This window comes from Toxorhynchites rutilus, chromosome 3, assembly GCF_029784135.1.
Source record: "Toxorhynchites rutilus septentrionalis strain SRP chromosome 3, ASM2978413v1, whole genome shotgun sequence".
Classification (NCBI taxonomy): domain Eukaryota; kingdom Metazoa; phylum Arthropoda; class Insecta; order Diptera; family Culicidae; genus Toxorhynchites; species Toxorhynchites rutilus.
Window position 1 is genome coordinate 207,562,722 of NC_073746.1, and position 21,657 is coordinate 207,584,378.

The 21,657-nt window shown below is 36.4% G+C and overlaps 1 protein-coding gene across 3 annotated transcripts in view; it reads right to left on the bottom strand.

Moving 5' to 3' along the window:
- Positions 1–1,719: 1,719 nt before the first annotated feature.
- Positions 1,720–21,657, bottom strand: part of LOC129779742 (neurobeachin-like protein 1) — a 230,308-nt gene continuing 210,370 nt past the window's right edge. For all 3 annotated transcript variants that reach the window (XM_055787400.1, XM_055787399.1, XM_055787401.1), the window contains 5 exons: positions 21,462–21,634; positions 21,087–21,397; positions 2,563–2,677; positions 2,321–2,498; positions 1,720–2,261 (listed from right to left, as the gene is read on the bottom strand). In XM_055787400.1, the coding sequence (XP_055643375.1) occupies positions 2,099–2,261; positions 2,321–2,498; positions 2,563–2,677; positions 21,087–21,397; positions 21,462–21,634 (940 nt within the window). In that variant the 3' untranslated portion in view covers positions 1,720–2,098. The remainder of the gene's footprint in view (positions 2,262–2,320; positions 2,499–2,562; positions 2,678–21,086; positions 21,398–21,461; positions 21,635–21,657) is intronic.

The following is a 21,657-nucleotide window of genomic DNA, read 5'->3' on the forward strand; positions in this document are numbered from 1 at the left end:
CGTTTGCCTAGTAAGAAAAATGTAAATTACTACACTTATACCAATCCATTATTTATAATATTTTACCGCAGTGATGTTTTTCTAACCCTTTTAACGCAGAAATAAGACCTGAACACAAGAAATTTAAATGAAAATATTGGCGATCTAACGCAAAACGTAAACGATCGGTGAGACATCTGGATTTTGTTTTTGAACTAAGAAAATGGTGATGAGGTAACCTAAAACTCAAAAACAAATCTCATATATTTTACTTCCGGCCTTTCCAAGGTAGGTCTCGCATGCAGGAACCATGCATTTTTCAACTTGTTTTTGATTGTGCTCTCGAATTTCCTTCTTTGATTCATCCATTGTCAACATTTATACAATTTTCACTACTGAAAGGTATGGTAAGAAGGTAAGAAAATAACATGTTATATATAAAATTGCGCAGAATTAATTTTCTTCCAAACTCAACGCAGTCAAATAATCTTTTATGATTATAACGTTGTAATTTATGGAAAGAACTACAAACCTCCCATGAACTCACATGGCAAAATTTAAAACCATCATCACTTTCACCGCAGCGCTGCCTAGGTGTAGATTTGTACGTTAGATCGCCAATAGATTTCCATAAAACTTTTTGCAAATCACTTGTAATTTGACACCTCAAAAAAACATCCTCATTTTACTCGCTGCGCCATCTGGTTGTAAATCCAACGTAAATTCGTCAATAGATAATTATAAAATTTCTAAATTCGATGATGTATACATGTTATGAATACTGTGGATAATGGCGATGAAATCAATATCATTTTAAGTTGGCTGGTATCATTGATTATGTAGGGGCCAATACGAGAAGGATTTGCAGTATTTTTAGAGCAACACCTAGTTAACCTACTTGAAAAAAAATTTCAACACTTATATCGTCATTTTTCATAATATGCAAACCACATTGTAAAATGACGATTTACTAATCTTTTCAGCGTAGAAAGAATACTAGAAACCGGGAAATTTTAAGATAAATTCTGATTTTTCTAAACAATTCCTACGAATTTAAACTAAATCATCATTTTACTTGCTACGCCATCTGGTTGTAACTTAGATTAGTAAAAAGTATTAAATTATTCAAGATGTCGATGAGCGACATCTTATGGTGAAATATAGCATGAGAGCTCATTTCCAATGCTATGTAGCAGCTGATCCAAAATTCAGTATTTATTCGTGAAGCGTTACAATCTGACAAATGCGTATAGCGCCCAAATGTAGGCAAAAAAATATTATATTAGCTGCTCGAGAAAACTGTCTGATACACGAAAAAAACTGTACAAAATTTGCTTCAATGAACAATGATTTTACCCAGCTGATTTTCGCTTAAATTTTACTATTTCGTAGTAATTGTAGTATAATATATAGGTACAAATAGGTATATGTTATTTGACATACTCGACACAAAAAAGGTGTTTCGTATACCGACTTCACTTATGCTAATATATAGCTTTAACAATATTTTACCTAATCCGATACCATTGTAAGTATAAACTCTTCGAAAAATACACTAAATAAAATTTCCTAATTCAATCTATTTCACACTTTGGAGTGGTTAGTGGACTCCGGAGATGTTTCGGATTTTAGAGTGTAAATAACAGCATCGTTTTTGTTTAACCAACTAGAGCACAAAAACGCCAGAGTTCGATGAAACGAATTCTGAGCTAGATTTTATGTAGAATACAAACGGAATGGTTATTAGAATAGATATTTTTATTAAGTACTTTCGATAGCATACGTCCATAAAATAACAACATAGATTTATAACACTTGTTCTAAAAACATATAATCTGTCACACTCATTTCTGAGTGCATATTTCGTAAAAGCATATTATGCAGCACACGATGTTTAGAATTTATTAGATTTTACTACGCATTTTTGGTAGTACATGTACGACTTGAATCAATCAATTATCGAAAACCCTGACATTAGTACTATTATAAAAATCACTATGTAACACCTCTGCGTTTGGATTCGTAAGAACACTGCATTTGACCTAAATTGCGTTGAAGGAGAAACGAAAAATACTATAATTGACAAGTTTGGATTCTAGGTACTAATGAAGGAGTCAAGTTAAACAATTAAAACAGAATGTTTTTTATACGCAATAGGCTGCATAATGCCAATCACAGCCAGACTTCCATCGCGAAGAGGCGCCAATAGATGTGTGTTTCCAGCAGTCGCTACGATTGTTTGGGTTGGAATATGCAGTGGAATGTCGAATATGGGTTTCAGTCTAAAAAAAATACATTATAATAAGAGGTCTGTTGGGCTTATTAGAACTGTGCTGCTTACCCTGACAAGCGACTCATGGTGAGATCTCCAGCATCATCAGACACAATCATGTAATCGGTTGCTGTAGTCAAACCGGTCACTCTGCCGGATACATACTTCGAGCCTAAGTTAACCCCGTTTATACTGAATACATGAACCGAGTGTGATGTATCATCCAGAGCCGCGAACGCTATGTGTCCTGGATGTGGAGGCGAATTGCTCAAGATATAGAAAAGTGTTAAAGCTACAATTGTTCCACTTACCTTGATAGGACAATGCGACGAAAGAAATCTCTATGTTCGCACCCGTACACCCCACGGGATTTAGTGTCCTGATAAATTGTCCCTCTTTCACACTGTATACATTTACAGTACCGTCCTACAAATAAATGTGTAATTCAATTCCAATGAGTATCTTTTAGACCTATGATAATAGCTGTATGCTTTTTTCATTGCAACTTCAGTTCAAACACCTAAATAACGTGCTTGTACATACTGACATGCACTCATCAAGATTTTATTTAGTACTAGCTGACCCGGCAAACTTCGTCCCTCCCAAAATTTATTTTTGTTAACGCAGAACTGTTGATCTTCCAATTGACCCTTTAACATTTCCTTTTACTAGAAATTTCCTAGTACTTCTACCAAAATTCATCATGATCATATAAAATTCTTTCCAGACACAATTCTCGTTCAAGATTTTCCAATCATTTGTAAATATCATGTTTCTCTGTTACATGGAATACCCTTCCAGACGAGGGAGGGGTGTCAAACCATTATAGAAACATTATAGAAACATACCTTCTCATGCCAAATTTGGCTACATTTGCTTCATTAGTTCTCGAGTTATGCAGAAATTAGTATTTCATTTGTAAGGCATGATTTTTTTCAAAAAATACTACACTTGCAGAACTCGAATTCTGTTTTCGTAATTATTGAATGTAGGGGAGGACGGGGTAAGATGGCCACTCTCTAGATTATTGAAACAATCAACTATTGGGCAGTTATAATACATTAGTTTGGTGTAATGCATTACACTCAATCATGTATCCCCATTTTTGCGTGTGTATTGGTGAAACGTCATGATAAACAATAAAAATAAACTTTTTAAATGGCGACGAGCACCGATTTGTTATTTTGCTTACAAGAAATTTAGTGTTTTAGTGGTCAATATGGACATGTCCTGTGAAACCAATGTTACAATAGTAAACACACAGGCCTGTTAAGTGTGTTTGTATAGAAAACGGTATGTTTTTAAAGCATTTCATAGAATTGAGACACTTTTGCTTGACTCATAGCGGAACAAGGTGGCCACTATTGTAAGAGATATGATTTTCCATAAACGCACCTTTGAACGCGCCTTATTGACGAATTGAATGAGAACATCACACCACTTGCATTGTTGGTTGAATAACTCACACATTAAGCACGTTATAGGTAATTCAGGAAAAATAACACCTTCCACCCTTGTCACGCTTGATCTAATATACAACGATCTTGATATGTAGCACAATTTAGCCGGATACAATCATGCTCTATACGCCTGGATTCACGAGTCATTTCATGTGGCCATCTCACCCTTAGTGGTGGCCAACTTGACCCGTTATGATTTTAGTAGCATCTTTTCCTTACCTTTTTTGATTTATCATATAACATTATGAAATAAAAAGAAAAACATTTGGAAGTCATCGTGATTGCGGAAAACATCCTAAAGATCGATGCTAACATAATGAAATGCCTCAATTTTGCATGCATTGTGTTTAATTTTACTCTATGCTTATGGTGGCCGTCTTAAATTGATCTGTAAACTACAAAAAACAAATACAATCTATAATGACGAAAACAGAATTCGGATTTTTTACATTTGTAACGCATTTTTCACCAGCAACATGACTTTAATTTGATATGTCGATCATCTGAATCGGTTCGGTGGTTCAAAAGTTATGAATTTTAGAAAGAAGTCATTGTTGGAAAAAAAGGGGAAATAATATTTTTCGAACTACCCTAAAATAGAAACGGTCATCCTAATAAAAAAATAAAAAAAATACGGGTCTAATATTTTGCGATAAAGAACAAAATTACCACTTTTCACGAAATTTGAGAACCACTATATCGGTTTGGCATGGAATGCCTGAATACAGATAATGCACTAAAAGCTTAAAAAATAATGAGCAGTTAGCAGTTCTTATTATTTTAGTCTCATCGGATTCTGAAAAAAAAAATATATATCGCCATTTTATGGTGGCGGCCAATTCAGATTTGCATTTTGCATAAATAATCTTTCGTTTGATACTCACATTGATGGGATTTTGAGAGAATATATAATTTGCCATTTCGTAGCGGCCGCCATCTTGGATTTCCAAGATCATGGAATACGCAAGTTAGCGACAGCCCAAACGTAAACATAAACAAGGAGTTAGCAGCAGCCAGAACCGATATCGCGAGAGCGGAGCACGCCAGCATAAACATAATAACTCATCAAAACAACGATATGAACAAGCCGCCGGTCAGCATTATTTCAAGGACACCCGAAAAGATAAACACAGCACGCGAGCTGAATTTAGAGCCTAAGATCAAATTGTACTTTAGTCTTTAAGTGATCATCAATAAAGGAGCACAATATATTATTTATATATTTTTTTAGTTTAATCGAAAGAAAAAACTTTAACTCGCAGTTTTATTATTTTCAACAGGAATGGGGCTTCTAATCATGTGGGACAACGCTACGAACACGTTACAAACATACAAATAGAGCAAGCTAAATAATATCGTTTGAATAAAAATTTAATACATGTTACACTACTTTTTGTAACATAGGGAGGAAGGGCATTTTAAGCGTTACGTAATTTGTGTACCACGCCTAACGAGATTCCTCGCTCTTACACGGTCGTCAATTCATATCTAGTCAATTCAATGCATGTTTATCACGAATGCCGAGCTATTGCTAGTCAAATCGAAGCAACTGAGAGGAGAGTCGATATTCATTAGGTAGTTTATACCAGTAGAACATATGGAAGTAGCATTTTTCAGCCTGGAACATACGTCGCACCATCCGACGCGAATCCTCCCAGACGATCCTTGTGAGGAATTCCGTCCTTATGATACTGATCAATTATTGCATTGTAAATGGTTTTATAATCAACAGAATCTTAATGTTGCTTTGTTCAAATGTAATAAATTTCATACGTGGAAATGTGGAAATCGAAAAAACAGGAAGTGGGTTATACATCTACTGTGGTATAACCGCAAGGTTGACGTATGACTATCGTTGATTAAGTGATCATTTGTTTGAAGTTGAATCTGAATCCATTCTGAATTAATTAGTAAATGAATATATGAATATTTGGGGGACTTCGGAAACGAGAGCGTTACATTGGAGCCACAAGTTTTTATGCATCCAATATTGGATACGAAAATATTCTACAGATGGGGAAGAATAATCTTCAGAAGCTTTCCTACTAATTGCACTTGATTGAAAAAATCACAAAACAAAATTAATTTTTTTAAATTTTTTTTAAAACAAATTTTTGGATCAAAAAAGATTTAATATAACGCGTAGACATTTCATCTTTCGAATGAAGTGTTTGTCATACCATTTCGTTCAGTTGTTCAGGAGCTATCAACGTTCGAAATCTCGGTCTCCAGCGTAATGCTTTCGTTCTCGAAACTTTGATTTTACTCCCCGGTATAGAAATGAAAGACGAAGTCCTACGTCAAAATCTAAATTCAAGATGGCGACAGTTACCAAAAGGCCAATTACATTTTCTTATGTTTATGTAACACCCGCATAAAGGAATCAAATGACAGATTTTCTTCTTTTTGATTAAGAAAAAAATAAAGAAATATTTTTTTGTGATTTTTTTTTGTTTTGTACCGTTATCTTCTATTCATAAGAGCTCCGTATTGATTCTTAACAGGTTTATGAGACATTAAGATTTGTTCAGAAAAAGTGTAAACAAATATACCTATGGTTGCATAAAATATAATATTAGTACGGCTCCTTGCAGTGGCGACTGAGAGCAGTCGTACGACCGTAAGTGGTTAATTGACTCATAGAACATATTTTATCTTCTTTTGATTTGATTTTTAGAACTTTTTCTGCTCCAATATTCTGTTTCTATATTGATCCCTTCGTGTACGATTTAATTTTCAAACGCTTCGATGGGTTACGTAGGGGAAGACGGACCACTTCTAGTTTTATAAGAAATCCTCAGTATTTTGGCAAATATACTACGCAAGAAACATTAATAGCATATTTTTGTCCTTTCGAAACACCTCGCAACACTTCAGTGCACGAAATATCAAAATTGTAAACAAAACAAAGTTTTCGTCCATTGCGGTTGCTAGCGATCTAATTTTTAAGGTAACCAAAATAAGGATTTCTCCAGCAAAAACTGTATATTCCGCTAGTTGCCAGGATCTCAGTCATTCAGTAGATTGTTCCGGTTCTGCCTGCGTGAAAAGGTATCTATAATATCATATAAAATGCGTGTAAAGTGCAAAATAATGCAAATGGTGCTCTGGGGGGAAGACGGACCATTTTCGACGGGGTAAAAGTGCCACACGTTGTGATATTGAATGATTTTCTTTCAAATGAAATACCATAATTTTGCTCGTCTCTTTACACACAAATGCCTCGAAAGTACATAAGGAAGTGGTCGCGGATGCAATTGACGTTGGAAAAGCTGAATATGGCTAAAGCGGCAATGAATAACGGCATGTCCATCAGGACAACATCAGTCAGTTTTGGAATTCCTAGAACCACCAACAAATCAAAGGCAATAAATCACCGACGATGAAGCTCGGATCCGTTGATTCAGTTTTTCCCACTACTCAGGAACAAGAACTGGTAGAGCATTTGCTGCAGCCGGAGAATCCATTCTACGCCATCAAAATGCGAGATGTCAATATACTGGCATTCGAGCTGGCCGAACGAAACAACATATCGAATCGTAACTAGAAATACCTACTTCGGGGTCATTCAGACTTCTAGTGAACAGATTTTGAGAAATTTTAGACCCACGTGCAGAGATGCCAACATTCCTGATTTTTCAGGATTTCCCAGACTTTTTAGCACGCTCCCTGATATCCTGACGAACACTCAATTTATCTTGATTTTTCTGAAATGATCCTGATTTTTCCTGATTTTTGTACTCTTTACATTGTTTGTAATCAATATACTGGTTTCCATGCCAAAGTTTTCTGTCATAATAGTTCTCCGGTTCGCACTTGTATATATCTTAAATAAAGTTAAATTCTCTAGACGCAAAGCTATACTTAACTTTTTTTTATCTCTATCCTCAATTGTTTCGTGGCTTTCCAAAACAGTACTAGAAAATTTAATGATACCAGATTGTCTGACGAATTTATGGAATTACAACGAGATTAAGTTTGAGGAACAACATTGCTTTATTGATGATAATGTGTATGTAGATGTATCCCGAGAGTTATTGATGTAGGAATACGTTTCAGAGTGTAAAATTACTCAAGAGAAATTTTTTGAATCCACCGTCAATGTAAAAAGATTTTATATATAATTTGTTTGGCTGATTCAAAGTAGAATCAATTTTAATGATGGGACTATGGTAAATATATCTATAACCGTACTAAATATCATAAAAATTAGGAAAAATTCAACAAGTCTTCCACTGCTGATATGCTTTCCTCATTTGTTGAGTAAAGATTCATTCCAAAGCATGGACGATGAATTCAGTGAAAATTTGAATATTCATTTCTCTGCAATTGACTGTAGTAACGCTGTAGTTTTTTTGGAAAAAATATAAACGATCAAAAAGTCAGGTGAAACACTAGCATTTCCGCTTATGCGAGGATTTATACCATGCTTATTAATTCTTTTACATATTCGGTCTTCGCCCGAAGGAAGATATACTCTGTTTCTGGTGGGATTTGGAACGGATTCTGTATTTTGAGCTACTACCAAGCAACCTTTTTCTCACATGTATGGCTCGCAGCAGTTTTCAACGAGGAAGCAAACATGTTCTGGGAAGATAGAGTATTTAAGCTGTGTGAAAGATGGCGAAAGATTGTGAAACAGAACTATGAATATAAAATTAAGTTATAATGCTTTGATTGAAAATGATGTTTTTGTTTTCCCAAAAATCGACATTAACTTTTCGGACAACCCAATATGAGCTATCCTGATTTTTATTTTCATTCTCCCTGCTTTTTTTTAAATTGTAGTTGGCAACCCTGCCCACGTGGATAATCGTCCTTATAGATTCCGGAAATTTGATAATTTTTTCACGAATATTTTCAAAGCTCTGCACGAGGAATATGGATGGCCTTTCCAGAAGTTTGTGAGTACACTGTTCCTGTTATTTTTACTAGACTAAACTGTTTGAAAATAGCATCGCTCCGTCTTAACCCGTCATGGTCCGTTTTACCCCGACAGCAAAACAAAAAGTATTTTTCTATCATTTCAAAAATTAATTTAAAAACTCCAAAAAAGTTATACAATCAACAGTTACACATTTTTTAGTAGTAGATAATTATATACTCAATAATGTGCAGCACAACAAATGGGGGAAATCCTGAAAGACGTTTAACTGAAAATTTGTTTTCTTAGGGGGGCGGTCTTACCCCGTCTTCCGTCGAATAATTTCACTACTATGCTGAGCGTCTTAGCGCCTCGCGATATGCAAGCGTACAAAGAGAGAGAGTCGATGTTGTACGTTTTGGCACAATCAATTATTTTATATTTTATATAATTTTATAATGCTACGAAAATCTTGAAATAACCATTCTACCAGTTTGGTCACCCTGAATTTTTTTTTTATTGTAGAATCATTTGACGACAATTGTTTGATGATTCATTCTTGTGCTCGCAGGACAATACATGCTCGAGATAAGCGCAGCTGTCATCCTTAGTGGAGAAAAATTTGCTACTGACAAGCGAAACCAAATCACATACAACATTTCAGAACGACATTTACTTGCTTGGTGACTAAATAAACGAAATAAACTCTATCAATTAATCTCAACACCTCTAAAAGAGTAGCACTGCTTCATTATGATCAAGATTAGCGCAAATGCAATCCTAGTTGAAAGCAGTTTTGCGACTGGCAGGCGAGCCCAAATAAATTGATAACTTAAAGAACTTATTGAATAACTTGGTATTCCCCAAATAATTTTTTGGTGCACAACCTTAACACCTGCTTCACCATACCGTCAGTTCAATGCATTGATGACAGAAAACAAACAATGTTAACTGCTTGGAAAAAGGCTGTATATTTGCCTCAGCAGAGATTCATTACTAATACCCTAGCGTAAATATTTCCCTCCCGCTATCTCCCCTTCTTGTTTATATTTATCATTACGACTGCATAATTTGCATAATAACACCAAACAATCGTCAATCATAGCATAAAAAATTAGGCGATTGTTGCATCGTTACAGGGCCAATGCACACGGGAGCAGATACAAATGGGGTTTCAGCGTAGCGAAGATGCACTATTTTTACGTACGGGTTATGAAGCACGCATGCACGCCTACAATTATCCATATACGATGGCTTGAAGCAACTAAATATACACACACTTATTTCCGTTTTGCGGTCTTCTCAACTGAAGCCCTTTCCGTTAATATGGCCAGTCTAGATTAGTTTAGCTGTCATCCTTTGTGGAGAGTGTTTTCCTACCGTCATGCGAAACCAAATCATTGACAAAATTCCAGTACATTTGTTTTCATGATGAGCTGACGATAGCCTAGCTTGATGATTACCCACATAATAGTTTAGCTTAGAACTTTAATGCAATGGCGTCAGTTTGATGCAATGCCAGAGACACCAGCCAGTGAGTAATTTGGTCGCGTCCACAGCTCAATCCGAAACGAAGACATGTGATGACGCAAAACAACGAAGAACAAGCGATATTCATTGCTTTGAGTACAGAACGATACTGAAAGTTTACCTTCCTTCCTTGCTTGATACTTTAAACTTTTTCAGTTCATTCGTCTGTATGCTTCAAAAAGGCCCTTGGAAAACTTTACTTTATCCATAATATTATTCCTCCACCTCCATTGCCTTGAGAAAGGCATTCGATCCGTCGCCGCCCAGCTCGCCCAACAACGATGTTGTTCAGTCGATTTCCTCACGAAGAATGAAAATTTGCCAGGGCAGGTCAGGTTTTGTATTATAGAGACTTTAAACTTCTTCTGTTCATTCGTCTCTAGCCTTGAGAAAGGCCCTTGGAAAACTTTACCCTACTCTTGCACCACACCTCCACCCTCATTGCCATGAGAAAAGCACTCAATCCCTAGTCGTCCAGCTTGTCCAGCAACGATGTTGTCCAGTCGGTGTCCACACAAAGAATGTTTGTTTTTTTTTTTGAAAGGTTGCCTCAGCGAGATCCACTGTTTATACTCTAGGCAAATATTCCCCTTCGTTCTTCTTCTTTTCCTTTGTTCACAGAGATTTTATATCTTACGATTTCCCCTTCGTTGCTCGTCGATAAGTTGCTCGTTATTGAAATTATTATTGTTCGGGAAAGTACACAAATGGACAGAACAAATGTATGAGGAAATGGGAATGCTTCCAATTTCCATCAATTTAAACCATATACAGACTATGGGATTCTAATGTATAGGTAACAGGTAATGAATTAGAGAGACTTTAAACTCTGAGAGTTCATTCGTCTCTAAATGTATAGCATATCAAAATGGGCTCGAAAACTACTGAACCGATCAACATGAAAATTGGTATGTAGGGGTTTTTGGGGCCGGGGAAGTTTGAGACCCCTCCTACCTCTCTAAGGGGGGGGCTGCCATACAAATTAAACACAAATTTCTGCATTACTCGAAAATTAATCAAGCAAACGGAACCAAATTTGGCATGTTGAGGTTTTAGGGGCCAAGAATCATTTCTAGAGTGGTTCAACACTCCTCCCACCTTCCTGAAGGAGGGGGGGGGGGTGTTAGGTGGCTTTGACATAGAAATGAAACACAAATTTCTGCATAACTCGAGAACTAATCAATCAAATGGAACCAAATTAGGCATATGCAGGTTTTAGGGTACAATCAATGTTTCTATGGTGGTTAAACACTCCACCCCCCTCTCTAAGGGGGGGGGCTGTCATACAAATGAAACTTAAATTACAGGGGGCACACAAACACAAAGTTCTGTATAACTGGAGAGCTAATCAAGCACAATTTGGGATGTGAGGGTTTTTGGGTATGACAAATGTTTCTATGATGGTATGACACCCCTCACTCCTCTGGAATGGAGAGGGGGTTCCATAAAAATATTACACATATTATTCTATCATATTTTCTGTATAAAACATTTATTCCATGTAACGGAGAAAAATGTTATTTGCAAGTGGTTGAAAAATCTTGAACGAGAATTGTGTCTGACAATAATCTGATATTATAATGATGAGTTTTGTTAGAAATACTAAGAATTTTATAGTAAAAGATAAATTCAATGGGGTCGATTAGAAGATCAATCAATGAACAGTTCTGTGATTGTACCCATGAACTTGCTCATTGTAAGAAAACGTGAATGTTTGGAGGTATTGATAACAAAAAACGAATTTTGGGCGGGACGAAGTTTGCCGGGTCAGCTAGTTATTTCATAAAAACGTGATCTGTTTTCTGATTGGCACCCTTAATGAAAGACGTAGTTCTACGTCAAAAAGTAAAACATTTTTGTCGTAAAGTAGAAAAATGAAATTAAAAAAACCGGAAGTGGGTTATATCTATGGTATAACCGCAAGGGTGACGTAGGACTATCGTTGATTTAGAGATCATTTGTATGAAGTTGAATCTGAATTCATTCTGAATGAATGAATATTTGGAGAACTTCGAAAACGAGAGCGTTACGTTGGAGGCACAAGGTTTTATGCATCCAATATTGGATACGGAAATATCCTACTGATGGGGAAGAATAATCTTCAGAAGCTATCCTGTTGATTGCGATTGATTGAAAAACCACAAAACCAAATGTATTTGGTCACAGTGTTACATGGATAGAAAACATTCAATTAAACTCTTTCACATGAATATATTTTGAAAATTCCCAAAGGAACTGGCAGATTATTTTCAGTAACGATTAGATATTTCCACATTTTCCTCGATACTGGAAGCCCACCAGTGGTTAATGCCAACTCGATAACCACCTGTTAATAGCACTTGATTGAAACATATTTGGTCACAGTGTTACATGGATAGAAAACATTCAATTAAACTCTTTCACATGAATATATTTTGAAAATTCCCAGAGGAACTGGCAGATTATTTTCAGTAACGATTAGTTATTTCCACATTTTCCTCGATACTGGAAGCACACCAGTGGTTAATACCAACTCGATAACCACCTGTTAATAGCACTTAATTGAAACATATTTGGTCACAGTGTTACATGGATAGAAAACATTCAATTAAACTCTTTCACATGAATATATTTTGAAAATTCCCAGAGGAACTGGCAGATTATTTTCAGTAACGATTAGTTATTTCCACATTTTCCTCGATACTGGAAGCACACCAGTGGTTAATACCAACTCGATAACCACCTGTTAATAGCACTTGATTGAAACATATTTGGTCACAGTGTTACATGGATAGAAAACATTCAATTAAATTCATTCACATGAATATATTTTGAAAATTCCCAGAGGAACTGGCAGATTATTTTCAGTAACGATTAGTTATTTCCACATTTTCCTCGATACTGGAAGCACACCAGTGGTTAATGCTAACTCGATAACCACCTGTTAATAGCACTTGATTGAAACATATTTGGTCACAGTGCTACATGGATAGAAAACATTCAATTAAATTCATTCACATGAATATATTTTGAAAATTCCCAAAGGAACTGGCAGATTATTTTCAGTAACGATTAGATATTTCCACATTTTCCTCGATACTGGAAGCACACCAGTGGTTAATACCAACTCGATAACCACCTGTTAATAGCACTTGATTGAAACATATTTGGTCACAGTGTTACATGGATAGAAAACATTCAATTAAACTCTTTCACATGAATATATTTTGAAAATTCCCAGAGGAACTGGCAGATTATTTTCAGTAACGATTAGTTATTTCCACATTTTCCTCGATACTGGAAGCACACCAGTGGTTAATACCAACTCGATAACCACCTGTTAATAGCACTTAATTGAAACATATTTGGTCACAGTGTTACATGGATAGAAAACATTCAATTAAACTCTTTCACATGAATATATTTTGAAAATTCCCAGAGGAACTGGCAGATTATTTTCAGTAACGATTAGTTATTTCCACATTTTCCTCGATACTGGAAGCACACCAGTGGTTAATACCAACTCGATAACCACCTGTTAATAGCACTTGATTGAAACATATTTGGTCACAGTGTTACATGGATAGAAAACATTCAATTAAACTCTTTCACATGAATATATTTTGAAAATTCCCAAAGGAACTGGCAGATTATTTTCCAGCAATGATTAGATCTTTCCGGAACTTTCTCGATGCTGAATGGCATCCTAACGGAAAGAGTTCTGCGCGTGTATGTGTCGATCCTTCGCCGTCCACCTCCTCCAGCACGTTAGGCAACGATGTTGTCTTGTCGATGTCCTCACGAAAAATGAATGTGTCTCACCACCAGAATATCGCTTAAGTATGCTTTTTGTGTGTGATTGAATCGAGAGAAGGTGTGGTTTACAATGGCAATTTGGAAGGCAAACTAGAAGGGAATGAACTCTCTGAGCTCGGAACTTTCGGCGACTGAGCAATAATCGATTGCGGGCGCATACAATATTGGATACGGAAATATCCTACTGATGGGGAAGAATAATCTTCTGAAGCTATCCTGTTAATTGCGATTGATTGAAAAACCACAAAACCAAATGTATTTGGTCACAGTGTTACATGGATAGAAGACATTCAATTAAACTCTTTCACATGAATATATTTTGAAAATTCCCAAAGGAACTGGCAGATTATTTTCAGTAACGATTAGATATTTCCACATTTTCCTCGATACTGGAAGCCCACCAGTGGTTAATGCTAACTCGATAACCACCTGTTAATAGCACTTGATTGAAACATATTTGGTCACAGTGTTACATGGATAGAAAACATTCAATGAAACTCTTTCACATGAATATATTTTGAAAATTCCCAGAGGAACTGGCAGATTATTTTCAGTAACGATTAGTTATTTCCACATTTTCCTCGATACTGGAAGCCCACCAGTGGTTAATGCCAACTCGATAACCACCTGTTAATAGCACTTGGTTGAGACATATTTGGTCACAGTGTTACATGGATAGAAAACATTCAATTAAACTCTTTCACATGAATATATTTTGAAAATTCCCAGAGGAACTGGCAGATTATTTTCAGTAACGATTAGTTATTTCCACATTTTCCTCGATACTGGAAGCCCACCAGTGGTTAATGCCAACTCGATAACCACCTGTTAATAGCACTTGATTGAGACATATTTGGTCACAGTGTTACATGGATAGAAAACATTCAATTAAACTCTTTCACATGAATATATTTTGAAAATTCCCAGAGGAACTGGCAGATTATTTTCAGTAACGATTAGATATTTCCACATTTTCCTCGATACTGGAAGCCCACCAGTGGTTAATGCCAACTCGATAACCACCTGTTAATAGCACTTGGTTGAAACATATTTGGTCACAGTGTAACCTGGATAGAAAACATTCAATTAAACTCTTTCACATGAATATATTTTGAAAATTCCCAAAGGAATTGGCAGATTATTTTCCAGCAATGATTAGATCTTTCCGGAACTTTCTCGATGCTGAATGGCATCCTAACGGAAAGAGTTCTGCGCGTGTATGTGTCGATCCTTCGCCGTCCACCTCCTCCAGCACGTTAGGCAACGATGTTGTCTTGTCGATGTCCTCGCGAAAAATGAATGTGTCTCACCACCAGAATATCGCTTAAGTATGCTTTTTGTGTGTGATTGAATCGAGAGAAGGTGTGGTTTACGATGGCAATTTGGAAGGCAAACTAGAGGGGAATGAACTCTCTGAGCTCGGAACTTTCGGCGACTGAGCAATAATCGATTGCGGGCGCATACAATATTGGATACGGAAATATCCTACTGATGGGGAAGAATAATCTTCTGAAGCTATCCTGTTAATTGCGATTGATTGAAAAACCACAAAACCAAATGTATTTGGTCACAGTGTTACATGGATAGAAAACATTCAATTAAACTCTTTCACATGAATATATTTTGAAAATTCCCAAAGGAACTGGCAGATTATTTTCAGTAACGATTAGATATTTCCACATTTTCCTCGATACTGGAAGCCCACCAGTGGTTAATGCCAACTCGATAACCACCTGTTAATAGCACTTGATTGAAACATATTTGGTCACAGTGTAACATGGATAGAAAACATTCAATTAAACTCTTTCACATGAATATATTTTGAAAATTCCCAGAGGAACTGGCAGATTATTTTCAGTAACGATTAGTTATTTCCACATTTTCCTCGATACTGGAAGCCCACCAGTGGTTAATACCAACTCGATAACCACCTGTTAATAGCACTTGATTGAAACATATTTGGTCACAGTGTTACATGGATAGAAAACATTCAATTAAACTCTTTCACATGAATATATTTTGAAAATTCCCAAAGGAACTGGCAGATTATTTTCCAGCAATGATTAGATCTTTCCGGAACTTTCTCGATGCTGAATGGCATCCTAACGGAAAGAGTTCTGCGCGTGTATGTGTCGATCCTTCGCCGTCCACCTCCTCCAGCACGTTAGGCAACGATGTTGTCTTGTCGATGTCCTCGCGAAAAATGAATGTGTCTCACCACCAGAATATCGCTTAAGTATGCTTTTTGTGTGTGATTGAATCGAGAGAAGGTGTGGTTTACGATGGCAATTTGGAAGGTAAACTAGAGGGGAATGAACTCTCTGAGCTCGGAACTTTCGGCGACTGAGCAATAATCGATTGCGGGCGCATACAATATTGGATACGGAAATATCCTACTGATGGGGAAGAATAATCTTCTGAAGCTATCCTGTTAATTGCGATTGATTGAAAAACCACAAAACCAAATGTATTTGGTCACAGTGTTACATGGATAGAAAACATTCAATTAAACTCTTTCACATGAATATATTTTGAAAATTCCCAAAGGAACTGGCAGATTATTTTCAGTAACGATTAGATATTTCCACATTTTCCTCGATACTGGAAGCCCACCAGTGGTTAATGCCAACTCGATAACCACCTGTTAATAGCCGCGCGTGTATGTGTGTGTAGCGATGTCTTCCCAGGGAACCGTTTGTGGCATCCTTCTCCTCCTGATAGATTCCCTTCTGGCCTAGGGTGCACAAACAGGCTCTTGGTGACACCGTTCATCCGCGCTTTCATGATAAATAAAGAGCTTCACCGCAACAGCGACAACATGCTCCAATCGCTGTTCAATTAGAACTGAGTGGATTTCTTCTTCTTCTTCTTTTTGGCTTTAAGAGGGTTTAAACTTTTCAGTTCATTCGCCTCTACGTAACTGAGTGGATTTCCGAGCGCCGCTCGCTTATATACCGATTGGTGATTTCAATAGCCTGTTTTGAAAGCAATTTTAAGACTATTGAAACAAGTTTTTGGATCAAAAAGTAACAAGTATATAACGCGTAGATATTTTATCTTTCGAATGAAGTGTTTATCATACCATTTCGTTCAGTTGTTTAGGAGCTATTAACGCTCAAAATCTCGGTCTCCGGCGTAACGCTTTCGTTTTCGAAACTTTGATTTTACACCCCGGTATAGAAATGAAAGACGTAGTCCTACGTCAAAAAAAACAAATAATTCAGTACGCTTAATTGATGTCTTTGATGGTGGAAAATACGCGCTTGACATTTCAAGATGGACGGCTAACTATTTTCAAAAATTCATAACTTTTGAACTACTAGACCGATTCAGATGATCGACATATCAAATGAAAGCCAATCACATTCTTTTTTGAGAAAATACTACACCTGCAGAAAATTCAAATTCTGTTCTCGTTATTATTGTTTGTATTCGTTTTTTTTTATTGTTTTCATAGTCTCGGGACCAAGTGCGCTATATATTTTTATATTTTTTTTTAAAAGCTGAGGGTTTTTCACATAACATATGTCGAAACCAGAGAGGCGTTTTTCTTCGTTTTTGAGTTATGATTTTTGAGTTAAACGATAGTCCAAAAATCATTTCCACTTTTTTTTTCCAAAAATGACTTTGTTTAAAAATTTATTACTTTTGAACTACTGGACCGATTCAGATGATCGATATATCAAATTAAAGCCAATTAGCTAGCCTTTTTTGAACCAATTTAGTTGGCAAACAAATTTGCCAACTAAATGAATTCTAGTCGCATGCATCCAATCTAGTCGCATAGAAATATTGAACAAAGACTGAAAATATGTAAACATGTATGAACATATGGCATCCTTGGTCCCTAAACCATGTAAACTATAAAAAACTAATACAATCAATAATTACGAAATCAAAATCCATTTTTCTTCGCAAGTCTGACATTTTTCAAAAAAAGACTATCTAATTGGCTTTAATTTTATGCGTCGATCATCTAAACTGGTTTAATAGATCAAAAGTCATGAATTTTTGTGTTGGAAAAAAAGGAAAAAAATGATTTTTCGAACCACCGGTTAACTTTGAAAAATCATAACTCAAAAACGAAACAAAACGCCTCTCTGGTTTCGACATATGTTATGTAATAAATCCTTAGCTTTCCAGATAAAATACAAAAAAAAATATATCGCCTTTGGTCCAGAGACAATGAAAACAACAAAAAACCAATACAATCAATAATAACGAGAGCAGAATTCAAATTTTCTGCATGTGCAGTATCTTCTATCTGTATACATAAAAATGGATTTCTGTCTGTCTGTCTGTCTGATTCTTTTGGACTCGGAAACTACTCAAACGATCAACACGAAAATTGGTATGTAGGGGTTTTTGGGGCCGGGGAAGTTTTTCGTGATAGTTTGAGATAGTTTTATAGTCTCTAAGGGGGGCTGCCATACAATACAACACTATACACTACACTATTCGGAAATTAATCAAGCAAATGAAACGAAATTTGGAATGTGGAGGTTTTAGGGTGTAAAAATGATATTCTGGTGGTTAAATACTCCTCCCCCTCTCTTAGGGGGGGTGTCTGCCATACAAATGAAACACAAATTTCTGCATTACTCGAGAATTAATCAAGCAAATGAAACCAAATTAGGCATATGGAGATTTTAGAGTGCAATAAATGTTTCTATGGTGGTTACATATCCCCCTCCCCTCTCTAAGGGGGAGTTGCCACACAAACGAAACACAAATTTCTACATTACTCACACTACATTATTACTACAAATGGTGCCACATTTGGGATGTGAGGGGGTACGAGAAATGTTTCTATGATGGTATAATACTCCTTCTTCCTCTGGAAAGGAGAGTGGGGTTGCACATATTTCAACCAAACAAGACAATTGAAAATTTTCGGAAAACTTTGAATGAAAATGGGAGAATTCGAAAAAAATTATTAGCATGTGTTCTACAACTACATATTTACAAGCGTTGTTAGTCCATTTGATGTTTGCGGTAGCGAAATTGATCTTCGTTCGAAAGTGGAAATGGATTTTAATGTGAGAAAACGTACTCCTATATCGCCTTCTATCTATATAAATAAAAATATATAGATAGAAGGCGATATAGGATCGCCGAATGTGTTGATATCAGAGCAAAACTCGAGAAAGGGATAGTCCGATTTAGGGCTGTCTTCATTATTTCATATTTTCTGTATCGAACATTTCTTCCATGTAACGGAGAAACATGTTATTTGCAAGTGGTCGAAAAATTTTGAACGAGAATTGTGTCTGAAAATAAACTGATATTATAATGACGAAAATTGGTAGAAGTACTAGGGATTTTATAGTAAAAGGTAATTTTAAAGGGTAGATTAGAAGATCAATAAATGAAAAGTTCTGCGATTGGACCCATGAACGTGCGCTTAGTGTTCTTAGGATGTGATAACGAAAAATAAATTTTGGGCGTGACGAAGTCTGCTGGGTCAGCTAGTTTTTCATAAAAAAAAAACAAGTGACTGGCTTTAATTTGATATGTCGATCATCTGAATCGGTCTAGTAGTTCAAAAAAAAATTTTGTTTTAAGCTAAATGAATATTTTCAATCCACTATAGCAGTTTACTTATATATTTCATGTGCGAAAAAATTGTCGGTTCAAAAAATCTGCGATTTAAACGATACATGTCAGTTTCGAGTTGCTTCGTGTGCGGATCGAAGTTGAGCTTAAGTTTGACAGCTGAGATGAAGCCAAGTTGAGAGTTGAGAAGTTACCTTGTAGCAATGCCACGGGAAGTCACAAATTTAAACTTATTGGAATCAGTAAATTTAAAAAACCAAGGTGTGTGAGGAAACCAAAGAAGACCATCTATCAGTTGATTATAGTTGATAATCCCTTAATATTTTCCTTCGTTGATCGTATTGTTTTCACATATTCACGTTTGAAAGCCTTATCCCTTCTCTTTGTTGGACGAGGCATTTTGATTGAATGTAATACTATTCCGTTTACTATTCTTGAAAGCATAGGCAGCGGTGGCAGTGTTCCGAGCTCTGCAATACAATTTTCTAAACCAATGTTAAAATTGCTAAAACTTACATTATAGACCCATTAAACGTAAAAATAGTAATTGTATTGATACCAACTCAATTTTCTTTTATTGATTTTCATGACATGAAACGCTATGACTCAGGAATAACATTTTATTGACATTGGTTTTTATATTTTGATATTAAAATAACGATGCGTTACCATTACAAACAAAATCATTGCGAAAAATTGAAACTTCAACTTTCAGAGCACTAGTTCGAGTTTTCCGACGTTTTTCATCATACATTGTGGCGACAGATGAAAATTTAATATTTTATGAGTAATCGCCAGGAGTAGTATCTGGAACGCCACTACCACATACTCCGGTGCGCTACGAGCCGTACGGGCTCTTCTAAAAGGGTAGCTGTATTAGAGGGGAATGAACTGAGAAGTTTGAAGCCTCTTTAAAACAAAGGAGGTCAAGGGTAGCTTTCAACAAACCGGATGAGATGGAAGAGCGAGTGTGGCTGTGACGGGGCGCGCAATGATGACGGTGCAATGTTTTTTTTACTTTTTTTTTACATTTGTTCAAAATTACGCTATCACAATGATTTTTTTGCGCAGGCATCAATTAAGTAAAAAAAAGAATGCAGTGTAATGTTATGGTGGCGATTCATGACACAAAAATGTTTTGTCCTTTAAGCGACAAGCTATTTGCGATAAGCAAATTTTTTTTCCAATCGAACTACAGTAGAACCCCGATTATCCGCGGAATAGTCTGGCTAGCTCACCGCAAATAATAAGAAACGCGGAAAACGCAATAAAGGACTAAAACTGAGACCCAAACTCTAGAAAAAAGTATTTAAGCATGACATGACAGCATGAACTTTGTTTTATCAATACAGAAATCATTAAACTATACATCTACAACGTCGTGTACACCAGTGGTAAGATAATGTGAATGCCATGACCAAAACAAAAGTGCATGAGCCTATCCTTCACTGCCAAATTTCTGGAAGGCCTATGAATTTACTATGGCACTCGCTTTCGCGCATAATCCGCACCGCAGATCACCCGCTCGCGGATAGTCGGGGTTCCACCGTATTTTGAGTTCATTTGTGTTGATGGTAAAAGAAGTTGCAATGCTTAGATGTGATTAGTAAGAAAACACTTTCATACATACCAAAGAACCCGAGACCACGATGTCCAGTTCTGTCATGATGGACACGCACGAGACTGCAGCATCATGTCCGTACAGGGTGTGTACTGGCTTAGGCGTCAGATTGTTTGTAAGATGAATCACATTGGCGCTACCGACCACATTTCCGGCCAGATTTTGGTTCAACGCCGCTGTGTTTGGTTGAAAATTTGGTATGCTTCCTCCAACGGCACTCGAGTTGCCGTTGTTGATTGACCAAATTACACAGGTACAGTCCTTCGAACCAGTCACCAGGAATGACCCACAACTGTCCAGCGCCACACAGGTTACGATGTCTGAATCGCGAAATATCCCAATAAATTAATTGCGTCTCGTTATGAACAAACAAACGACTCCTACCAAAATGATGAATCGCCGAGGCAACCACTTTCCCTCGTGCCATGTTGAATATTCGAACTGAATTGTCCCATACGCCACCGGCATATAAATATTTACCATCTATACTCACGGCGAACAATTTCGAATTCAAATTAATTGAGGGATGAAATGGACCGATCAGTTTCTTGCGATTTCTAAGCACAGTGGAGAAAATGTG